The following is a 19,678-nucleotide window of genomic DNA, read 5'->3' on the forward strand; positions in this document are numbered from 1 at the left end:
TACATGGTCATGTATATTTCAGTATATAATTATATATGGTCATGTTGTTACACGGTCATGTACAATTATACACGGTCATGTTGTCACATGACCATGTATATTTTAGTGTATAATTATACATAGCTATGTACATTTCTGATTTAGTTTAAAATTTTATTTTCTTATTATATTTTTTATAAAAAAGAAAATTATTTTGAATTTAAAATAATTGATACAGTTAAAATGGACAAAATCTTAAAATTTTAGACAAAATTTTTCAAAAAAACATACTCTATAAATACTTATTTGAACTAAAATTGATATATTTTAATTATATTATAATTATTATTGATATTTTTTTTTTATTTTAACTATATCAACTATTCTAAATTAAAAAAATTAAAAATATAACAAAAATTTAAATTTATTGTAATGGTCAAGCTTGAGACCAAAATTGATAAATTTTATATTGAGATTGGAACCAAAATTGATGAAATTTTTATATTGGGACCAAAATTGATTTTTCCCCCTGTTTTTCTTACAAAAGCATAATGTATTACTTACTTTTAAAATTTCAAAACTTCAATAAATCTATATCTATATCCAGACGAAGTCTTTGATAAGAACAAGAACAAATTCGTTCACTCATTCCCACAGCTGACAGCAGCAAGCACGCAAATCATACCCATCTAACTCAAAAAGTTTAACCTTGCACTGGATGCTCATACATATAATATATAATAACAACATATTAATACTATATAATCATCCTCACCATTCGCAAAGCAGTAAGTTAACAACACCACACCACACTCTAAATAATGCATATTCCACTTTCCCTTCATTTCTTCATGTAACATTCATTCATTCCATCACAAAAAGACACCATGACTACTCTACTTGGATGATAGGCGTTGGGTATTGACCCCCCAGAACCGCTCTAATCCCATGGTCTCACAGACTCACGCAAATAACCCACATCATAATTTAGCAGTTCCGACTCTTTAAAAATGACAATTTAGATAGCATAGACTCCGCAGCAACTCCATCCGGTAGATCTCTTCTGCAACGATAAAAGTTACAGGTGAGGGACAATAAAATAAATATGATAACTATCATCATGCACCTGCACACCTCTTAATAAACACTATGAGGTCATAAAATGCCAGAATTGTTCCAAGATAGATGCAAAAGATTGAATTGAATGGTTCTCTAGAAAGGAGGGAACCAGCATGAGAATCACAAAGAATATGGAGGCAGAAATTTCCTGGCAGCTCTTACCCCGCAATGTGACTTGAGTTTATAAAATTACACAAGAAAACAGAAATTTCAAGGCTTTTTGTTGTGATGAGAAATGATAGCAGCTTACAAAATTTTTAGTGTGTTTTTATGTAAAATCTATGCAGGAGATAATAATTTTTTGATGTAATGGTTTGTGCAGTTAGGTGTTAAAATGTCATTTTGGGGTGAAATTGATGTCGGGTTTTTAAATATTTCACCGCTGCTGGAAAATTCAAACAAACTCTCCTAGTTTCAGTTAAACTGGACATTGTAAGCAAGTTTCTCTGTGAACTGAGAACAAATCAGTGAGAATAACTGAATAAAAACAGTACAATAAGACACTTACAAATCTTGTTGAAGGCCACAATGTCAACACTCTGAACATGCTCATTAATTGGCTCAGCTGTAAGATAATCCTCGATGAGGTTGTCCACAGAAACTAAATCATCCACAATGGTCATCATAATCTGCAGCTTCTTAATGCCATACCCAACAGGGACAAGTTTAGCTGAAAACAACCCATTCCCATTGTGCTTTTAGTTGTCATTCTTGCAAGGTTATTACACCATAAATAAATACGAATTAAAACAGCAATGCCTCCTCAAAGGATTCCTCTTCCATGTCAAGCACCCTTACAGAGTAATGTAAATAAAGGTGAAAAACTTACACGCTCCCCAAAGAAGGCCATCCATCTGCACACTTCTAACAGCTTCTTCAAGCTTTTTCATGTCAGTTTCATCATCCCATGGTTTCACATCCAAGAGCACCGATGACTTCCCCGCTGAAAGGAACATTGCATTGAAGACAGGTATGGTGGTCAGAAGATGAATAAATATATGGGAGCTCAAAATATGGCATCCTACAGATTCATGTTCTATGTCCTATCAGGGAACCTAAATTTGAATAGGAGTAAAATTAAACTAACTAATATTTTCAAATAATGAATGGAAAATTCATGACAAAGCAAAGGAGGAAAAGCATTTCTTATACATTCTTTCTTCTTTGAGGCAGCCTTGACCGCAGCAGCACGTTCTTGAGCAGCCTTCTTTTCTTCCTCAGTCTCCTCACCAAACAAATCTACATCATCATCATCATCGTCGTCAGCAGCTGTGGCCTGTAATTCACATTTCATCACATAAATATGGTTGTTAAGCTTCGGGAGATTCAATCAGACTCTAAAGAGATGAGTCTAAGGCACCATCACTCTATAAGTGAAAAATGGCATGACAACTATCTACATATTGAACAGAGGCATTTCAAGGGGATTGCCATTGTCAGAAAATTTAAGATACTATATAACAGTAAAATGTATTCATATATCTTGCCTTACTGTCTGCTGCTGGGGGAGTTGCAACAGCTTCAGTGACTGGAGCTGATCCCTCAATAGTTACACCGCTTCCTTCACCAGAAACTCCTCTGCAAAGGATCAAACAACCAAATAAGCAAGCCTATATAATTCTAGTTTATAAGAATATGATATAAACTTTGAAGAACATACGAGATCCTCAGCAAAGCTTCTATGTGGTTGTACCACCGCGAAACATTTATGTAGCTAGATGGTGGAGGCTTTGAAAGGGCACTATGAACTGTGAGATCATCTTTGGAGGCCTGATACCTGGACCAAGGAATGGAAGCTTTTAAAAAAAGCATTTATTCATAATGACTAAACAAATTGGCAAATAAAATATGCATTATTGATAATTCAGATATCCCACTGAACCAAGATGTGTCATTTTTATTCTCTTGCCAAATATATTGCAGCATCTGGAACAAAATTGCTCAAAGTCCTTCCGGAGCCAATTAAGCATAAGATACTCATATAAGAAATAGCCGTGTAGCCTCTTTGATTTTGTAAGAAATAGATCAACCAACAAATTACTGATTGCTTCATTGCTCATACATTATTAGTATAAAATAACTATTCAATACATACATCAGTGCATCTAGTATTGGTTCGGAATGCAAACTAATCCGAATCTAGTCAGGTACAGCTTTCTCATGCATGTTCCAAAGTTTAGGTCATCAGCGCACAGTGAAATATCCCAAGAACTATCCTTTAATACCAACAGCACAATCAAATGAAAGAGGCCAAGCAGCGCTCACCCAGTAATGTAACTGCGGATTAAAAGGTACTCATCAAGCTTTTTGAGCCCAGTCTCTGTGTTGAGGGCGTGAAAAACAACTGCCATTGCTTAATGACAAAGATTTAAATGTCACCTGTTAACCACGCCCAAAAACACAAGATTGAGTTTTTTTCCAGGAGAAAAACGAAACGGCACAGCCAGATTCACATCAGATTAACGTAACAAGAACAAATAAACAGATCCAATATAGATATATTGCTGCGGTCGTGTAAGACTCACAGAGGCTTTTCTGCGCCCGAGGTGTCGAGTCACTGGGAATGAAGAAGAGACACAAATTTTGTTCTCTAGGGTTTTATACGGGCGGTTCCCTAGAGGGTTTGGTTGTTTCATTTAAACCCCTATATTTGTTCGTAATCCATAAGTACTCCCTAGTTTTTGGATATCATCATCGGGGCCCCAACTGGCAGCTGAGAAATATACAAGTACATATTTTTTAAGACATCTGCAGCATTTGCCAAATGAATGTAACAGCAACAACAAAGTAAGAGGTAAATTCCTTCCCACGTGAAATGAAACAAGACAAGAAAGTGGTGAAGAATTTGTTCGTTCAATCAATCAATCAATCAAATCTACTCGGCAACTGTATCCAAGTGCTTCTCCTTCTCCTTTTCTTCTTCTTCATCAGCATCCATGAAAGCGGTGATCGGAAAAGACTTCCCCACCCCCATTGGAGTCTTGAAGTAAATCCTGTCCACCCCCCCACTACTTTCCTCAATGCTCATCTCAACAATGGGCACCCACAGAAACAGCTGCTTGCTCTTCACACCTGTCATCTTCTTCATCTTCCCCTTCTCCACGTACGCAGTCACCTCGGTGTCGTACCTCACCAGGGTGTTCGTGCCCGCAAAGAAATGCTCGTAGGGGGCCTTCTGCTTCATCCACACAAACCGTGTTCCGCGCACCAAGCCGCACTCTTCCAGGTCCTTGAGGGGCAGCACGCCTTTGGGGAATCCGAGGTCATTGAGGAGTGTCAGCGAGTGGTTGTAGCACTCCTCGGCGCCGTGGATGATCTCTGCACCGGCACGTTGATCTTCCTGTGGTTTCTTGCTGGCCATTTTCGCTGGCTGAAGGAGGAAGGGGATTGGTGTGGACTTTTAAATATGGAGATGGGTAGGAAGTTGTTGCATGGAAGTTGAGCTAGAAATGATGGTGTTGATAGAGTTGCTCACCAAACACTTTTCACTTAATTTCATTTGATCTCGACAGACTACCAAGCGCTGACCTCAATGATTTAAATCTCACCAGCACCAGCATTCAAGATCAAAACAAGTTCCCTGGTCATCAAAAGCAGTGACAGTCCGACCTGGCAAGTGGGAATTCATCAATCCAGTTTTGTTGATGAATTCCGACTGACCATGTTGATTATAAAAAAGAAGCTATGAACAGAAAATCACATCTCATTTAATTATATATTCCAAATAGAAAAAGAGGAAGGGAAAGAACAATCCGATCATCTTCATACTCAGTAAGTCACTGATACATACATACATGAACACAAACTACACTTTGAGCTTAAAAGAACTCTTTTTGTTTTCATTTTTTCCTCTACAACCCAAGTCTTCCTTCACTCACTCACTCACTACTCAGCATTAGCCAAAACTAAAATTGATGGATGGGTGGATGGATCTAGGTTCTAGTTGTGGAAGGATGATCAGATTTTGATCTAGTGGTCAAAGAGGACCTCATGTCCACAATGGTCGACTCATCCGCACCCAACTTGATCGCTTCTTTGCTAGCTCTAATGAACCTCGAAACGGTGCCCCTTACATATTCATATCCTTCCTTCACGTTCATCTTCTTCCCCATCTCATCCTGGAAGCTGCTCAAAAAATGGTCCCCGTTAAGAACGGCAGCCAACTGGACAACCTCCCCTTGAAACTCCGATAGTCCCCTGTTTTCGTCTGCCTCACCTCTTCGTAGAGGTGCCACATCAGGTAATACCTCTGCAAACATACACACACACATTGTAATGAGATCATTTTCTTCTACTGTTGTCGCTTGCTTCTTCCTCTGCTCGTTGCAACCAAATATACGTACATATATATGTAATGGAGCTGCAAGGAGAAATAGAGTGTAATGTAGCTACCGGGGCAATCAGTTCTTGGAGATGTTAATTCACTAACAACTTGCTCGAACGTGCCAGCCCAAGCATCGCGGTGAGTCAAGAAATTGGATGAAAGATTGAACATCTTCTTGATGGTGGCGGGGATAGAAGAATGCTCGTACTCAGATTCGGGTGTCGGCCCATTAGGCTTGCTTATCACTACAGCAAACCAGAACAAGAAAAGTATCACAATCAAGCAATGTATGCTCGAATGATGTAAACATTATATTAATTACCAGTCCCTTTCTTGATCCAAGGTGACACCATGATCGTAGGCACTCGAACTCCGAGCCTATCAAACTTAAAGAAATAAGGGGAAGGGCCGGTGTTCCCATCCGGATTAGGGACATTGTCATAAGGGGTTTGGACATGATCATAGAACCCACCATGTTCGTCGTATGTAATGATCAGAAGCGTCTGATTCCATTGAGGGCTAGCCCTCAAAGCCTCGTAGACCTCCTTCACTAACTTCTGTCCATTGGCAACATCGTGGGATGGATGATCGTCGTTCCCGGGCATGCCCTTCAAATCAAAGTACCTAGGCTCAATCACAGACAAGCTGGGCAGCTTCCCATTCCTAGCATCTTTCTTGAACTTCAAATCATAAGGATGGAGCTTGAATATGTACTTGAGCTTCCTCAGATTCCTATAGAACAATGTGGTGGGAATGTTCTGGAAATAAACCCCAAAATCCAACCCATTTTCATGGAGGGAATCAAAGATGGTCTTCTGCGGGTACCCTTTAGCCAATTGCTTCTTCACATGGCTTGTGGAGCCATGGGAAGTGGCGGAGTACACAAACAACCTGTTGGGCTGGGTTGGGCCAGGAATCGATGAAAACCACCTGTCGAACACAGCAAATTCACTGACTAAAGAGGCATAGATGGGGAGATTTTGAGGCCTGAATCCCTTCATAACGGTGCGGGATAGGTTAGCGGACATGGTGAATGCTTGCTCCACGAAGCCAGACATTGAAGGGATTGTTGAGGTGGACCCGAAGACCTGGCGCTCAACAGCTTCGAAGGAGTGGCCTGGATCTGGATCCACGTACTCAGCATCGTCGGAAAAGCAGATTCTTTCGGTTGAAGAAGAGGAGTTGGGGTTCGTTGACAGTGTGTTGCACTCTTTTCCGGTGACCCCATTGATGGAGGGATTCACGGACGACTTCATCCATCCCAGCATGTGATCGAAAGACCTGTTCTCCAGGACCAAAACCACCACAGTCTTGATGGGCGACTGCTGCTGCTGCTGGTGGGTGTGTCGACACATAGTTGAAAGTAGGAGAAGCACGAAGACAGCAGTAGTTGCCATTTTCTTGATTTGGAACTGCAAACTCAACGCCATTGCCATTTGCCAATGGGGGGATGGATGGCTTGGCTTCCGCAGCCAAATTCTTTTACCAGTCAGTCAGTCGGTCAGTCCAGTGGATGATTGTCCTCAACACAGCAAAGCGCTTCTTGTTTTTATTTAATTTGTGGAGGGAGGGAGGGGGTGGTCACTTTAGTTGTCAGTAGTGGCATCAAAGAGGGCTGGGTGGCCGGCTACTTTTATTTATTCTATCCACTTTTACTTTGGGGGCACAAATCACAATGAACATGAAAGAAATGATGGATCAATTAAATTAGGAGGGCCAGCATGGGGTAGATAGTAGTAAGAGAAGCAATGATGTAATGATTTGAAACGTACGTGTCCAATTTGCACTACACTGCTTACTGTTGTTTTATGTAGTCTGCATATGCTCCCCTCCCCTCCCTGGATCGTGCGTATTGCCACTTACTACATTAGTAGTGGTCATATAGATATTTATTAGTGTTTTTTCCTTTGCTTTCAAAAGTTTGTCCAAATGTATAAAGATTAATATAATATATATATATATATATATTCATTCACTCACCACCGACAGCATATATATAGATTTGTGGCCCATCCAATCTTAAATCACGGATACACACCACAACTTTATTTAAATATTCATTACTAATTATTATTATTAGATCTCCACTTTACTAAATGGACCCATAACTTTTGTTTTTGTTCCTTCCCATCAGATTACTCAACTCAATCCAAAATCATGAACATACAATTGTTGCTACATAAGATGATGATGATGATACACTAGTAATAAATTTCGGGCATGCTGTTACAGTACTATAGTAGTGTCTGTCAATGTCTTAGTAATCAACATACGCGCTTGTCTCCTACAACGTGGTATCATCCTAATTACTTACTACTAGATCTCAACTTCGTTTTTGATCATAATCAAATCAACAATTCCATCCACACACAGTACATACATATATGTAACTGATCATCATCATCAATTCTGCAGAATTAATGCATCTCTGGGTATGGGTATGGGTCTGGGTCTGGGTCTGGGTCTGGCCTGGCTGAGTGACTCTTTAATGGTAGATATGTATATAAAATGGATGAATATTCATCAACCAGCAGCAGCCCTCTTCATGAATGCATAGACGCTTAAACCAGCAAGAAGTGCAGCTCCAGCTGCAACAGCGCTGTATACTGATGTTGACGATGATGACGATGACGTTGGGGATGGCGAGGACGACGATGATGCATATCTCAGCCTGCTGCTGCTGTCTCCTGAGCTCGAGCCTCCTCCTGCAGCCTTTCTATGATTCTGATGGCGGCCAGATCCCGGAAACTCTATATATAGTCTCAATCCCTGTTGCGTTGCGTTGCGTTGCATTATTTAATTATTGGATATATAAATAAAAAAGATATAGATATAGTCACCCTGCCTGACTGACTGACTCTCGAATTATAAATTAAGAAAGATAACCTGGTCGATGATCTAGTAAGAAGAAGAAGAAGAAGAAGAAGGAATAAATTAGGCAGGCAGGCAGGCACCTTCAGACCAATAAGCCTTGCATGGTGTACGGCGGCTTGAAGATCACTGTCCGATGCAAGTATCACTCTGTCCTTGTCTTCATCTTCGTACTGCAATGCCATTGCCACCCTTATATATAATTAATAACTACTCTCCTCTCTAGTCATTAATAATTATATATGATCAATTCATGACTCTCAAATTAAATAAACAATTGAGGGAGGGAGGGAGGGATATATACCATAATTTGAGGAACATTTCTGTAGTCCATGTCCGTTCCTATCCTCTGAAGGATGGCTGCTACAAGGTCAGTTAAGCTCTGTGTCTCTGCGCACCACAATAATAGTAATATTATGAATTCTTCAAACTACATTTCTTAGATAGGTAGTACTTTTCTCTATATGGGACATACATACCGCATATAAACCTATGCATTCTGCCATTCCTGTCTTGAATCTTGAAGATGAAACTAGTAGAAGAATACTGTGAAAGAGCAACTGTCTCTCCTCCATCAGACCGTATGTCACTGCAGCACGCCCATCATCCCAACAAAAATACACATACATGTCAATAAATGAAAAACATACAAATACAATATAGTGTAGAAGATATTAATGAATTGAATGTGTCGAGCACAATAATCACAATGCCTGCCACAACCTCATAGTGTCATCCCCATCATCTGGGCTTAATGCCATTGCAGAGTCCCAAAAGTTTTGCATCATGGTGCTTGCAGTCTCGTTACTAATCCCAGTAGTAGTAATGCCAACCTGCAGTACAAGTAATTCAAAATTGGGTGGTAATAACATTTTAGAGATCTTTTTAATTAAGCACATGAGGTTCAGGACTATATAAGAAAATAATGGATGCAACTACTTACTTTGGACACAGCAGCATTGGTAATTTGAAGCACATCAACAACAGTCACAAGCAGTCCATCTGAATGAATAATATATGACACCTGAGTTCAGCTTATCAGGCAAAAAAATAAAGATAAATAATAAAAAATATTGTATACTTATTATGATCGAGGAAGGTAGTGGAAGCATATATATTAACCTCTATCAACAATCGGAAGGTGTAAAAATTTCCCAGAATGCATGATATGGAGAGCATCAAGTATTGGCGAATCAATTCTTGCACAAACTGGATTTGAAGTCATCACCTGGATTTTATTATTAATTGAGGGATTGGAGAGAGAAAAATGCTACAAGTCAAATTACTCCTCAATTTGTGCAATGTAATGGCTAAAAGACACACACACATACACACATATATATAGATTACCAAATGATAGATTATCAAGATAAACTAACACTTAAAACATTGAAGTAGAAGGACCAGCATAAGATGAATATATATTTTTGTGAAGTTTATAGGCAATGGTAGAGAAATACCTTCTCTACTGGAGTGGAATCTGGTGGAAGATTCTGAGCTATGACTCTCATTAGCATATCTTTTGAACTAATTATACATAGAGAGAGAGAGAATAATAAGGTTAAAATTCAGACAGTTGCTATATATATATATATATATTTTATTAGTTTTGTCCACAGCATGCTAAGGTGACAATTCTTTTAACTCACGTGAGTATTCCTCGAGGTTTGTTCTCTGTTGTCACAATAGCACAACTTGCTTCAAGTTCACAAATCTTTTTTGCTGCAGTTAGCACTGTTTCACTGGGATCAAGTTCAACCATCCTAAAGAAAAAAAACATGGAAGAACTTCAATTATATACCAGCGGACAAATATATTCATAATACTAATTATAGCACAAGTAAATGTATTACCTACTTTGAATTCTCAGGAATTATTGTAGACAAAGAGGGACCAAATATCTGGTCTCTAAGTGTCTCAATGAATGTGTTGGGGCCTGCATATGAAAAAGTTGAATATGTATGTATCCATTAATATGACTGGTAAAGTGATGTTAACAACAACTTGGTACAAAGCAACCTTAACAAAACTGAATGTATATAGAGTATGTCACTAATTGTTTACTTGATGAATACCCATTCTTGCAAGATTTGATCAAAAATATTTGTTCAAAATTTGGGGAAAAAGGTAAAGTTTCTCTTATTCTATAGAAAGAACAGTATATGATTACAGAAAGGGCTCCAAACATATATAGCTAGAGTTTGTAAAAGCATATATAGGATAGGATGATCAGATAATATGGCCTTCTACAAAAACATATGAGGGCCGTAAAAATGGCCATTCGATATAAGTTTACAGAGTTTGGATGTAAATTACTAATAGAATATGAAACATAATCTGCTGACCAGATCCTGATGATCCCCATTGTTTCTCAACACCTACAAGAGCAGCTACGATCGCCTTTCCCTTCTCAGCTGCCCTCTCCATACGAGCAATGACATCATACAAACATTTTATAATGTCAAGCAGAGCAACAACTTCTCCATTCTGGACAACAGGTAAATGCCTAAACTTTCCTGCAGACAATTGTATACAACTTAGAAAGACCAAAACAAAAGAAAGATAAAGGTTGATGAAGTGCTACATAGATTGAGCATCATGAATTTAAAACCTACCATGAACCATCTTTTGCAAGGCTTCAACAGCAAGAGCATCAGGAAGCACAAACACAGGGTTCCTTGTCATAACCTTGGAAACGGGTGTTTCCTCAGGATTAACCTCGCAAGCAATCACTCTAGTAGCTATATCCTTTATTCGTAACAACGCCACATTACCCAACATATTCATCATTTTAAGTCAGTCAAATTGTAAGGAACCCCAAGGTGGGGGGGGGGGGGGGGGGGGGGGGGGAATCGTTCCATCGTTATTCAGACCATACCTTGTCTGTCAGGATTCCACATAGCAATGCATTTGAATCTGTAAGCAACACAGCATCAACTTTATGTGCAGCCATTCGACGACACACTTCCTTGATGTTTGTACTATCAGGTAATGTCAAGGCTCTTAACAGCCGCAATCTCTTCACTGTCCGATCGCCTTTGAGTCCCCTGTTGCAAGTAGATATATATATATATATATATATATATGAGTGAAGTGATTGATCATTCAAATCACAATGTAGTTACATGAGAGATTATTGTGTTGCCCACATCCCCTTGCATCACCGAGGAGCCAATAAAAGATGAAACACAAATTTTTGTGCTCTGCTCATCCTTAAAATTAATGAAACAGGTTTACACAAAAATGTATGTCTGCTCAAGGTGATATGTTATGTGAATATGTAGTTGTGGTCCTTTTTCATGTACATGTTGAACAAGGAAGCTAATGCTTTTTCACTTCTATTTTTCATGATAAACGGATTCAGTTGTGCTTCAAAAAAACAATGGTGGATACGATTCCATTGCATAACATTATATATACAAACTAAACAGCATTACATTAGGCACGAACATTGTTCTATATGGCAAGGAATATTAATAAGCATCTCAGATCAAATCAATGCTTAAAATAAAAGGGGGCAGAACATACATGGAGCGGGAAGCGGTTAAAGATTTTCGGCTACGAGGGGAATCTCCAACTGCCCCACCGGCGGCACCGTTTATGCTAGCGGCGCCTTTTTTCCTGCCCTGAGACAATGAGCTCCCCAACAATGAGCATCTTCGCGACGATGAACCCCCTTGACTCCCGGGCATTGTGCTCGATCAATTGCAACAGCTCGCCTCCTAAAAATCATTCATCGCATCTATCAAAAAATGCATCCGATCACCTCAGAAAGTACTCAAAATCAAACAAATCTTCGGCCATCTCAATCCAACAGTCACCAGGAAACCATAAAAAATACACACAGACACGTATTTACCTAACGAAATGAAAGCTTTACCATTAACCGGGAAAATGAATGACGATTAGCCAACGAGGAATCCGTTTTCCTTATTTATGTTACTCTCTCTCCTTCCTCTTCTTCTTCTTCCAGCCTTGGAAAAAAAAAAAAAAAAAAAGCACCTCAATTCCCTAATCCTGGTTCTGGATGAATATTCTGGGAATTGAATTGGTTTCCGGGGCGCGCGGAGGAGAGGGGATGTGATTGTGATTGAGATTGAGAAGAGACAATGCAACGGTACAGAAACGGATGAGATGAGGTGCCAGATAGGTTGCTTCCTTACGTTCATCCATCCATTAATATGTAAGGTTGCATGCCCCCGTCGGAATCAGCAATGGCGCCTCAACACGTAGCACCGCCCACCCCGCCCCGGTTGTTCTTATTTTGATTTGATCACTATCAACCCAAACAAACAAACAAACGGACAAGGAATATTTACAGTAGTGGGCTGGGTTAGGGTAATGTCGGCCGGTTCCTATTTCCCTATCTCATTACCCAAACGTTCCAATTTCAAAGCCCACTCTGCTCTGACTGATAATAATAATAAAATTGAGTTATTTATTTTGAGCTACTGACTAATATTGTATTATTATTTATTAATGAATTGGAGTGTAATCAATGGTATGTATGTTGGCCCTTGTGATTCATTGAAGCTAAGGCACGGAATTTTCATAGTGAAAAGTGGAAAGGTAAAAAAAGAAAAAGGTCAGAATGGGATAGGATAAGTCCAACCACATTTACGACTCAAGAGATGGATCGATCAAAGTGGACCACCAATGTCAATGTCAATGTCCCTTCACTTTTCTTTTTATTTATAAGTAAGTTTGTTGGTAAATATCCTCATGGCTTCAGTTTTCATCACCCATCAATTCTCACTGAGAAAAAAATAAATTAAAGAGAAAAGTGGTCTCAAAATAAAAGATTTTCCAAATGAAAATCACTACACACTCTATAATATATATATATATATATATATATATAGGTATGTGTGTTTGAATTAATTAAAATTGAATAGAATAGAATTTTATAATAAGTTGGTCAAAAAACGAATGATATGATGTTGTGGCGAGTCCACAAAGACAAAACTAGTGCGGACTGATTGATTACTGTAAAGTAAATTAGCATAGAATAAGAATTTTATCATTATTATTCATATGTGTCCATCCAACTATTTTTTTACTCAATTCTCTTTTAATATTATTAAAAGACAACATATATATATATATCACAAAAATTTCAAAATTTAATAAAAAATATTATTTTTTATGTTACTTATATAAATTTATATTTAAAAAAAAGAAAGAAAAGACATTCATCCCAACATCCAAAACAAACAAATCTTTATTTATTTTAATGACATGATCCCTATCAGATAAGAAAACATATACAAATTAAAGCACCTTCATTAACATATATATATATATATATGTATAAATTAAATAAAAATTCCAGCCAAGAAGGTGATAACACAAAATTATAACAAAAATCCCAAATCATCCATCCAAAATTAATCTAAATGTGTGTATATATTTATAAAGTAGGAACAGCAGAGTCGTAGTAGTGATAGTAGTATTTAGTAGCGGTAGTACCCGTACCCGTACCCGTTAATTTGTCTTTGGCGGTGAGTGTTGTGTGGTGTAGTGTAGTGTTGTGTGTTGTGCACAATAGATATACGTACATACATACATATTCCCACAGTCCACATTGATGAAATATTCACCATCAATCAATCAATTCAATCAAAATCTCAAATCTCAATCAACATAATATATAAATATAATTAATAGACTTAAAGATTGGCGGGGGCACGTGTCGACTCCATGTTCGCCTCTTCCTACACTCGCTTTGTATTACGTTTCGTTTCGCCATTGCCGCGCGCCAAGACATGCATCATCATCCTCGTCATTTCTCTATTTTATAAATGGGAGCAATTCATATTCATCTTATTCAATTCAAATTCTTGAAATAAAAAATACTAGTATTAAAAAGTAGTATAAGAACACACACTGCTAGCTATTGGTTTACTTTCCCAATTTTGCACTCCACTTAATTAATTTACTCATCACAAAATGTATTATTGTATTAGCAAGTCTTCATAAAGTCTTGCTATATACATACATATATATATATATATCTATGTAGATTATGCTTACTTTCCCTGCTGCTGCTGCTCTCAAATTGGCAAAAATAAGGATTATATTTACAAGGATTATTATATAATTGATTGCTTCAACAAGTTAAATTAAATGAATATGGGATTGAGAGAGAGGGAGAGAGACAGCTGCTAGCTTGCTGCTACTTACACTATACTTCACTAGACTACACATGCATCTAGGACATATTCCCTTAAATTAATGGATATATTCATTTATTTTTGGTAATGTTAATTAGAGGTACTGCATAGTAATAATAGTATAATACTGTAAGATAGATGATCTATGCACACGAAACGACTGTTTCTACCACAATAATGCTTACGTCAACGACTTACATAATTATGGGCCATATATAAAAAATATCTACGTATTATTTATTTATTTACACACATGAGTCAAATAACAATAATAATAATAATAATAATAATAAAACTGAGTACACCTTTGGACGGCATATCGAGTAAATAAAGGGTGGATGTGTGTGTAGGTGTTTTTGTGTGTATCTATATGTATATGTATATATATAACACAAAGGTGGTCGGCTTATTCCTGTTCCTGTTCCTGTTTGATTAGATCTGTTCTCCAGATCACTTGAGTAATTAATTGGTGTAGTTTAGTGTTGTCTTGTTTCTTAAGGCAGGGCAGGTGGATGTGAATTACAAGTGGATGTGCAGGAGCAGGAGCAGGAGCAGATCATATCTATCCATTCCAATGGGGAGAGGGAAAGTGGAGCTGAAGAGGATAGAGAACCCGACCAACAGGCAGGTGACATTCTCCAAGAGAAGGAATGGGTTGCTCAAGAAAGCCTTCGAGCTCTCCGTCCTCTGCGATGCTGAGGTCGCCATCCTCATCTTCTCCCCCTCCGGCAAGCACTACCAGTTCTCCAGCCACCAGTAAATATTCTCATTCATCGATCGTTCTTATTTCTTTATTCATTTCATTACTAGCTACTAATTACCTTTGCTTTGCTTTGCTGCTTAATTAATTATATATTGGCTATCGGTGCTGGTCTGCTGCAGCATGAACAGAACTATTACCAGATACAAAATTCAACTCGGGATCAACAAGCCTCCTCCTCCTCCCCCTGCAGATAATATTAATGATTATCATCACCACCAATCTGCTTATGCTTCTGCTTCTAATTCTGCTCCTGCACCCATTACTGCCTTTGAGGTACAAATTAAAACACAACATAATTAACCTCATAATTTATATTACTACTACCTAGCTAATCACTCTATTATTTAATTGAGTAATTAAAACATTTGTACGACAGGCTTGGCGAAATGAAATTGAGGAGTTGAGAATACAGGTGGAGGCACTAGAAGCAAAAGACAGGTAAGTACATATCTTTAATACTAGTATTATTATTATTATTATTATTATTATTATTGATTCAATTTATTTCATTTTTCATCATCACATAATTATATATCATATATCCACTCTAAATAATTATTAAGAATTGAATTGAATTGAATGTATAATAACAAATTAATTAACGTACAGGCATTTAGCTGGGGAAAATCTAAGCGGGTTAGGGATGAAAGAGCTGAAGCAATTGGAGCGCCAACTACGAGTCGGGGTTGACCGCATTCGATCTAAGAAAGTAATTCATTTATTTATTAATACATACCTAGGTAATTAAACAAATAGTTAATTAATTGCTACTTTTGCAGAGAAGCATTCTCACTGACCACATAAATTATCTCAAGAGGACGGTACGTACAGTGTATATATGCATGAGCATGATCTCCACTCCGAGTGTCCTAGCTCATTCTCATTGATAATCAAGGGAAATGATTTCTATTAATAAGTTAAGTTAATTAATATATATATATATATATATGCATGCAGCATAAAGAGCTCCAAGAAGAGAACAACTGTCTCCAGAAGAAGGTATATATATGCCATGCATGCATGCATTTAATTAATTTAAGTTGTTCTCTTCTTGGAGTTTAAGTTGAGTAGATTTGGTCAATTAATTAATTTCCTGTGTGTTGTTTAATTTAACAATATAATTAATTAGTTACACGGGCTTGAAGAGGGCGGCAACACAAACTTAGCCACATTGGTAGAATCTTCGTCAGTTGAAATTACCTGCAGCAGGGTAGGGTTTTCCCAAGGTAACAATTTTATAATTAACTGTATGCATGCATATATGAATGATAGGATGCTACTAATTCATTTACCTAAGCTAGACTCATAATTAAAGAATGAATCAAGTGTAATTATATATATAATTAGTAATGTGATGAGGTGCTAGCTGCAGTATGAGCTGGGAGCAGAGAATTGAAGACTGCCATGCAACCTGAATAAGCCAGCCAGCCAGCCAGCCAGCCCGCCCTATCGAGCTAGCTAATGTATGAAGGTGGCGGCAACTTAAGTTGGTTGTGGACACAAACTGTACTGACTTCCAACCGTTTAATTTAATTTGATCTTATATATACTATTAATTAGCACGTATTGTTACTTTCTGTTTGATATATATATATATATATATATATATGTGCCAATTGAACTCAACTTCGAATGTGTGTAGTGTAGTGTAGCACTGTAGCTATTATAGGTTCATTTACGTACTGTTAGAAATTAACCTGTACTAAATACGTGCTCATTCTCATGGAACTGTCTTGAACCATATAACATAATTTATTTATCTACTGTGAATGTCAAGTTAGCACAGCACACTTTGTCTAAATTTTTGTCATGCTCAAGAATATTTTTTTCATACTAATATATATATAGTTGTGCTGAATTTCGCATTTCAGTAATTGGGCCGTGAAGATGGCCCGAAATCCGTCTTAATTATTCTGCCAATAAACACGCTTTAAGCTTGACGCTTCAAATAATATTTTTATCAATTAATTATGAGATGCAGATGCAGGGCCGGGTGATTGGTGGCGTTATATGCTGCATAGACAAACAATATAATTAATTAATTAATTAAAAACCACTCTTGTACGTGGGTCGGGTCTCCCCAGCTAGATAGCTACCTGCCTACCTCTCCCACCCTACCCACTCTTTCATTTCTATTACACAAAACAAAATCCATTATATATAGTATTATATCCCATTAATTTAATTTAATTTAATTATTAGAATGCATCCGTGTGCATACCCAAATATTATTCGATTCCACATACACATACACACGCACACATTTTATTATTTTATTTTAACTATAGAACATCGTTAGCTACCACAACTAATATACGATCGATTTAATTAATCTGCAATGATCAGTATCTATATGCATATGTATATGTATATGAATGTATATATACATATATTTTTTTTTTCCTTCTTTCCTGCAAAATAGAAAAGGCCTACCACTAAGATGGAGCACCCCACCCTAACTAATACCACAATTATAAGTAGTATTTCCCAGAACTATACTATTTTGTTAAGTAAAAGGGTAAAGATTTTATTAATTCAAGACATCATTTTATTGGAAATTCATTGGCTTAACGTACGTTTGTGTAGACATGAATTTCTTTTAAGGGAAGCGATCGCAGTGATGTAATATCATCATACCAAACTTTTAGATCCCAAGACTTATATAATTATACGTACCAATCAAGATTAATTGGGGATTATATTATCATTTGTATGTGTGTGTGATACAGACAGGTAATTAATGAGCATGATTGAGAGGGGTGGATTAAATAATTATATATAATTAATTTGGGTGACATATGATGGTGGCAATGGTTAGTAACATTTGGTATCAAAATTAGGTTTTCCAAGCTGGCAAATCACCTAAAATATTACTATTTGTTCTTCAATAATAATAATAATTTGGGGCGGGATCGGAGAAAGTGACGTGTTGCAAAAATGTCATTAACAACCACTTCGTCTGCACACCTAATTATCAAAAACACGTCTCTTTCTCTCTCTCTCTCTCTCTCTCTCTACGTTAATTTAATTTTGGGTCCCTATTTATTTGATGGCCTCTTTTCTCTTTCTCCTGTCCTCTCCGTCTCTCTCTCTCTCTCTCTCTCTCTCTCTCTCTAACAGAGATCAAGAAACCCTGGTTGCTGTTGATCATCAGAATTGAAGAGTGCAATGAGTTTTAAGGTAATTACATATATAGATACATGTAAGAAATTAAATGTACAGTCGTGTGTAGATAATTTGGAGAATGATATATGGATATGATGTTGGAACTGCTCAATCAAATCAAATCTCCTAAGAATCAGGACTTTTAGTTTGATTGAGCCGTGCCAATATCATCACCCCCATTCCTACATACACACACACACATATATATATATATATAATCGATCAACCATTTCAGAAATTAGAGAATTCAATCTTGAATTAAATCACTTATTGACCATATTCACAAACATGAATATGAACACAAATAGGAACATGATGAATACATGAATCTATATGAATATGCAGTAGTGTGATGTTGAGACTCAGATAAATATATATATATATATATACACATACAAACAAATTAATGTTGACTTGTTTTCCTTCAATTTTATTATCTATCTTTGAATTTGTATACACAGATTAATTTTCTTGGCTGCTATATTGATCACCTTTCTTGCTCCATTATTTATTTTCTCTTTGTCACATTCCATAAAGCTAATACAACTTTATCTCAACTTTCTACCATATCAATGCTTTTATGCATATATAAATAAGATATTTTTAATCTTTTTTATTTAATTAAATTTCTCCACATACATATATATGGGTTTAATTTATCTCTGATACTACGTGTGGGGAATTTCCATTGTTTCTTGGCCCCATAAAATCGAACATACATGAAAACTCTACAATACAAACACGTATATACATATATTAATCTATAGAGATGAGGGTTCAAAAAATAATAGTGCCACATTAAGTAAAAATATGATCATAACTAATTAGTTTATGCCATAAAAATCAGATATTGTATATTTAGTTGCATCCCGGAAATAGATATAAAGTACAATTAATAATAAGGTTCAAGCTCGTACATAATAGAACAACTTATAACGATAAAAAAAGAATCACGTATTTATATTTATTTGCATCCCGGAAATAGATATAAAATACAACAACTTATAAAGATAAAACAATGTTACTCTCGTTAATTAATTTAATTGATTGTTGATAATTTAATTAATGTAAAGTTACATTTGCATTTGTCAATTAGCAGGTGAGTGAAAAAAAAAAAAAAAAAATAATAATAATAGTTAAATGATTGTATTATTAATTGATTAGGGTTTGATTAACAAGTAGGCTAATTGGGTTAGATTATACATGTCTATAAAATGTTTGAGAAGAAAAATAAATGCAGGCTCATTCATCTTAATTATTAGAATGAATTTGGACCTAGACGAC

The 19,678-nt window shown here is 36.7% G+C and overlaps 5 protein-coding genes across 10 annotated transcripts; 1 reads left to right on the forward strand and 4 right to left on the reverse strand.

Annotated features, from left to right (window-relative positions):
• Nucleotides 1-669: 669 nt before the first annotated feature.
• LOC127239872 (elongation factor 1-delta-like) lies at nt 670-3,724 on the reverse strand. Of its 2 annotated transcripts, XM_051258225.1 has the most exons (8): nt 3,624-3,724; nt 3,364-3,477; nt 2,759-2,875; nt 2,586-2,676; nt 2,251-2,374; nt 1,928-2,041; nt 1,607-1,768; nt 670-1,042 (listed from the first exon to the last, which is right to left on the reverse strand). In XM_051258225.1, coding segments are annotated over exons 2-8 (696 nt in total). In that variant the 5' UTR covers nt 3,450-3,477; nt 3,624-3,724; the 3' UTR covers nt 670-1,040. The 2 variants fall into 2 exon arrangements, with proteins under 2 accessions (XP_051114182.1, XP_051114190.1); XM_051258233.1 differs by lacking the exon at nt 3,624-3,724 and having other exon boundaries at nt 3,364-3,611.
• A 46-nt stretch (nt 3,725-3,770) lies between these two features.
• On the reverse strand, nt 3,771-4,657 carry LOC127239884 (uncharacterized). Its single transcript, XM_051258245.1, has one exon. The coding sequence runs from the start codon at nt 4,457-4,459 to the stop codon at nt 3,974-3,976; it is 486 nt and encodes a 161-aa protein (XP_051114202.1). The 5' UTR covers nt 4,460-4,657; the 3' UTR covers nt 3,771-3,973.
• Nucleotides 4,658-4,839: 182 nt separating this feature from the next.
• Nucleotides 4,840-7,025, reverse strand: LOC127239865 (non-specific phospholipase C6). The gene is made up of 3 exons (XM_051258216.1): nt 5,745-7,025; nt 5,491-5,667; nt 4,840-5,347 (listed from the first exon to the last, which is right to left on the reverse strand). The coding sequence occupies exons 1-3, from the start codon at nt 6,856-6,858 to the stop codon at nt 5,031-5,033; spliced, it is 1,608 nt and encodes a 535-aa protein (XP_051114173.1). The 5' UTR covers nt 6,859-7,025; the 3' UTR covers nt 4,840-5,030.
• A 582-nt stretch (nt 7,026-7,607) lies between these two features.
• Nucleotides 7,608-12,528, reverse strand: LOC127266261 (CBS domain-containing protein CBSCBSPB5-like). 4 transcript variants are annotated; one of them, XM_051296457.1, is made up of 15 exons: nt 12,174-12,528; nt 11,822-12,015; nt 11,172-11,340; nt 10,909-11,041; nt 10,639-10,809; nt 10,151-10,229; nt 9,943-10,056; nt 9,754-9,820; nt 9,416-9,521; nt 9,237-9,295; nt 9,017-9,126; nt 8,773-8,882; nt 8,598-8,683; nt 8,377-8,466; nt 7,608-8,191 (listed from the first exon to the last, which is right to left on the reverse strand). In XM_051296457.1, the coding sequence occupies exons 2-15, from the start codon at nt 11,983-11,985 to the stop codon at nt 7,946-7,948; spliced, it is 1,704 nt and encodes a 567-aa protein (XP_051152414.1). In that variant the 5' UTR covers nt 11,986-12,015; nt 12,174-12,528; the 3' UTR covers nt 7,608-7,945. The 4 variants fall into 4 exon arrangements, with proteins under 4 accessions (XP_051152414.1, XP_051152424.1, XP_051152407.1 ...); XM_051296467.1 differs by having other exon boundaries at nt 11,822-12,035; XM_051296450.1 differs by having other exon boundaries at nt 12,153-12,528.
• A 2,292-nt stretch (nt 12,529-14,820) lies between these two features.
• On the forward strand, nt 14,821-16,994 carry LOC127240968 (truncated transcription factor CAULIFLOWER A-like). Of its 2 annotated transcripts, none has more exons than XM_051259842.1 (8): nt 14,821-15,222; nt 15,349-15,502; nt 15,606-15,667; nt 15,839-15,938; nt 16,009-16,050; nt 16,187-16,228; nt 16,359-16,455; nt 16,596-16,994. In XM_051259842.1, the coding sequence occupies exons 1-8, from the start codon at nt 14,996-14,998 to the stop codon at nt 16,604-16,606; spliced, it is 735 nt and encodes a 244-aa protein (XP_051115799.1). In that variant the 5' UTR covers nt 14,821-14,995; the 3' UTR covers nt 16,607-16,994. The 2 variants fall into 2 exon arrangements, with proteins under 2 accessions (XP_051115799.1, XP_051115802.1); XM_051259845.1 differs by having other exon boundaries at nt 16,602-16,994.
• Nucleotides 16,995-19,678: the final 2,684 nt, after the last annotated feature.

Source organism: Andrographis paniculata, unplaced genomic scaffold (genome assembly GCF_009805555.1).
Source record: "Andrographis paniculata isolate CXL003 unplaced genomic scaffold, ASM980555v1 Contig18END, whole genome shotgun sequence".
NCBI classification, from domain to species: Eukaryota; Viridiplantae; Streptophyta; class Magnoliopsida; order Lamiales; family Acanthaceae; genus Andrographis; species Andrographis paniculata.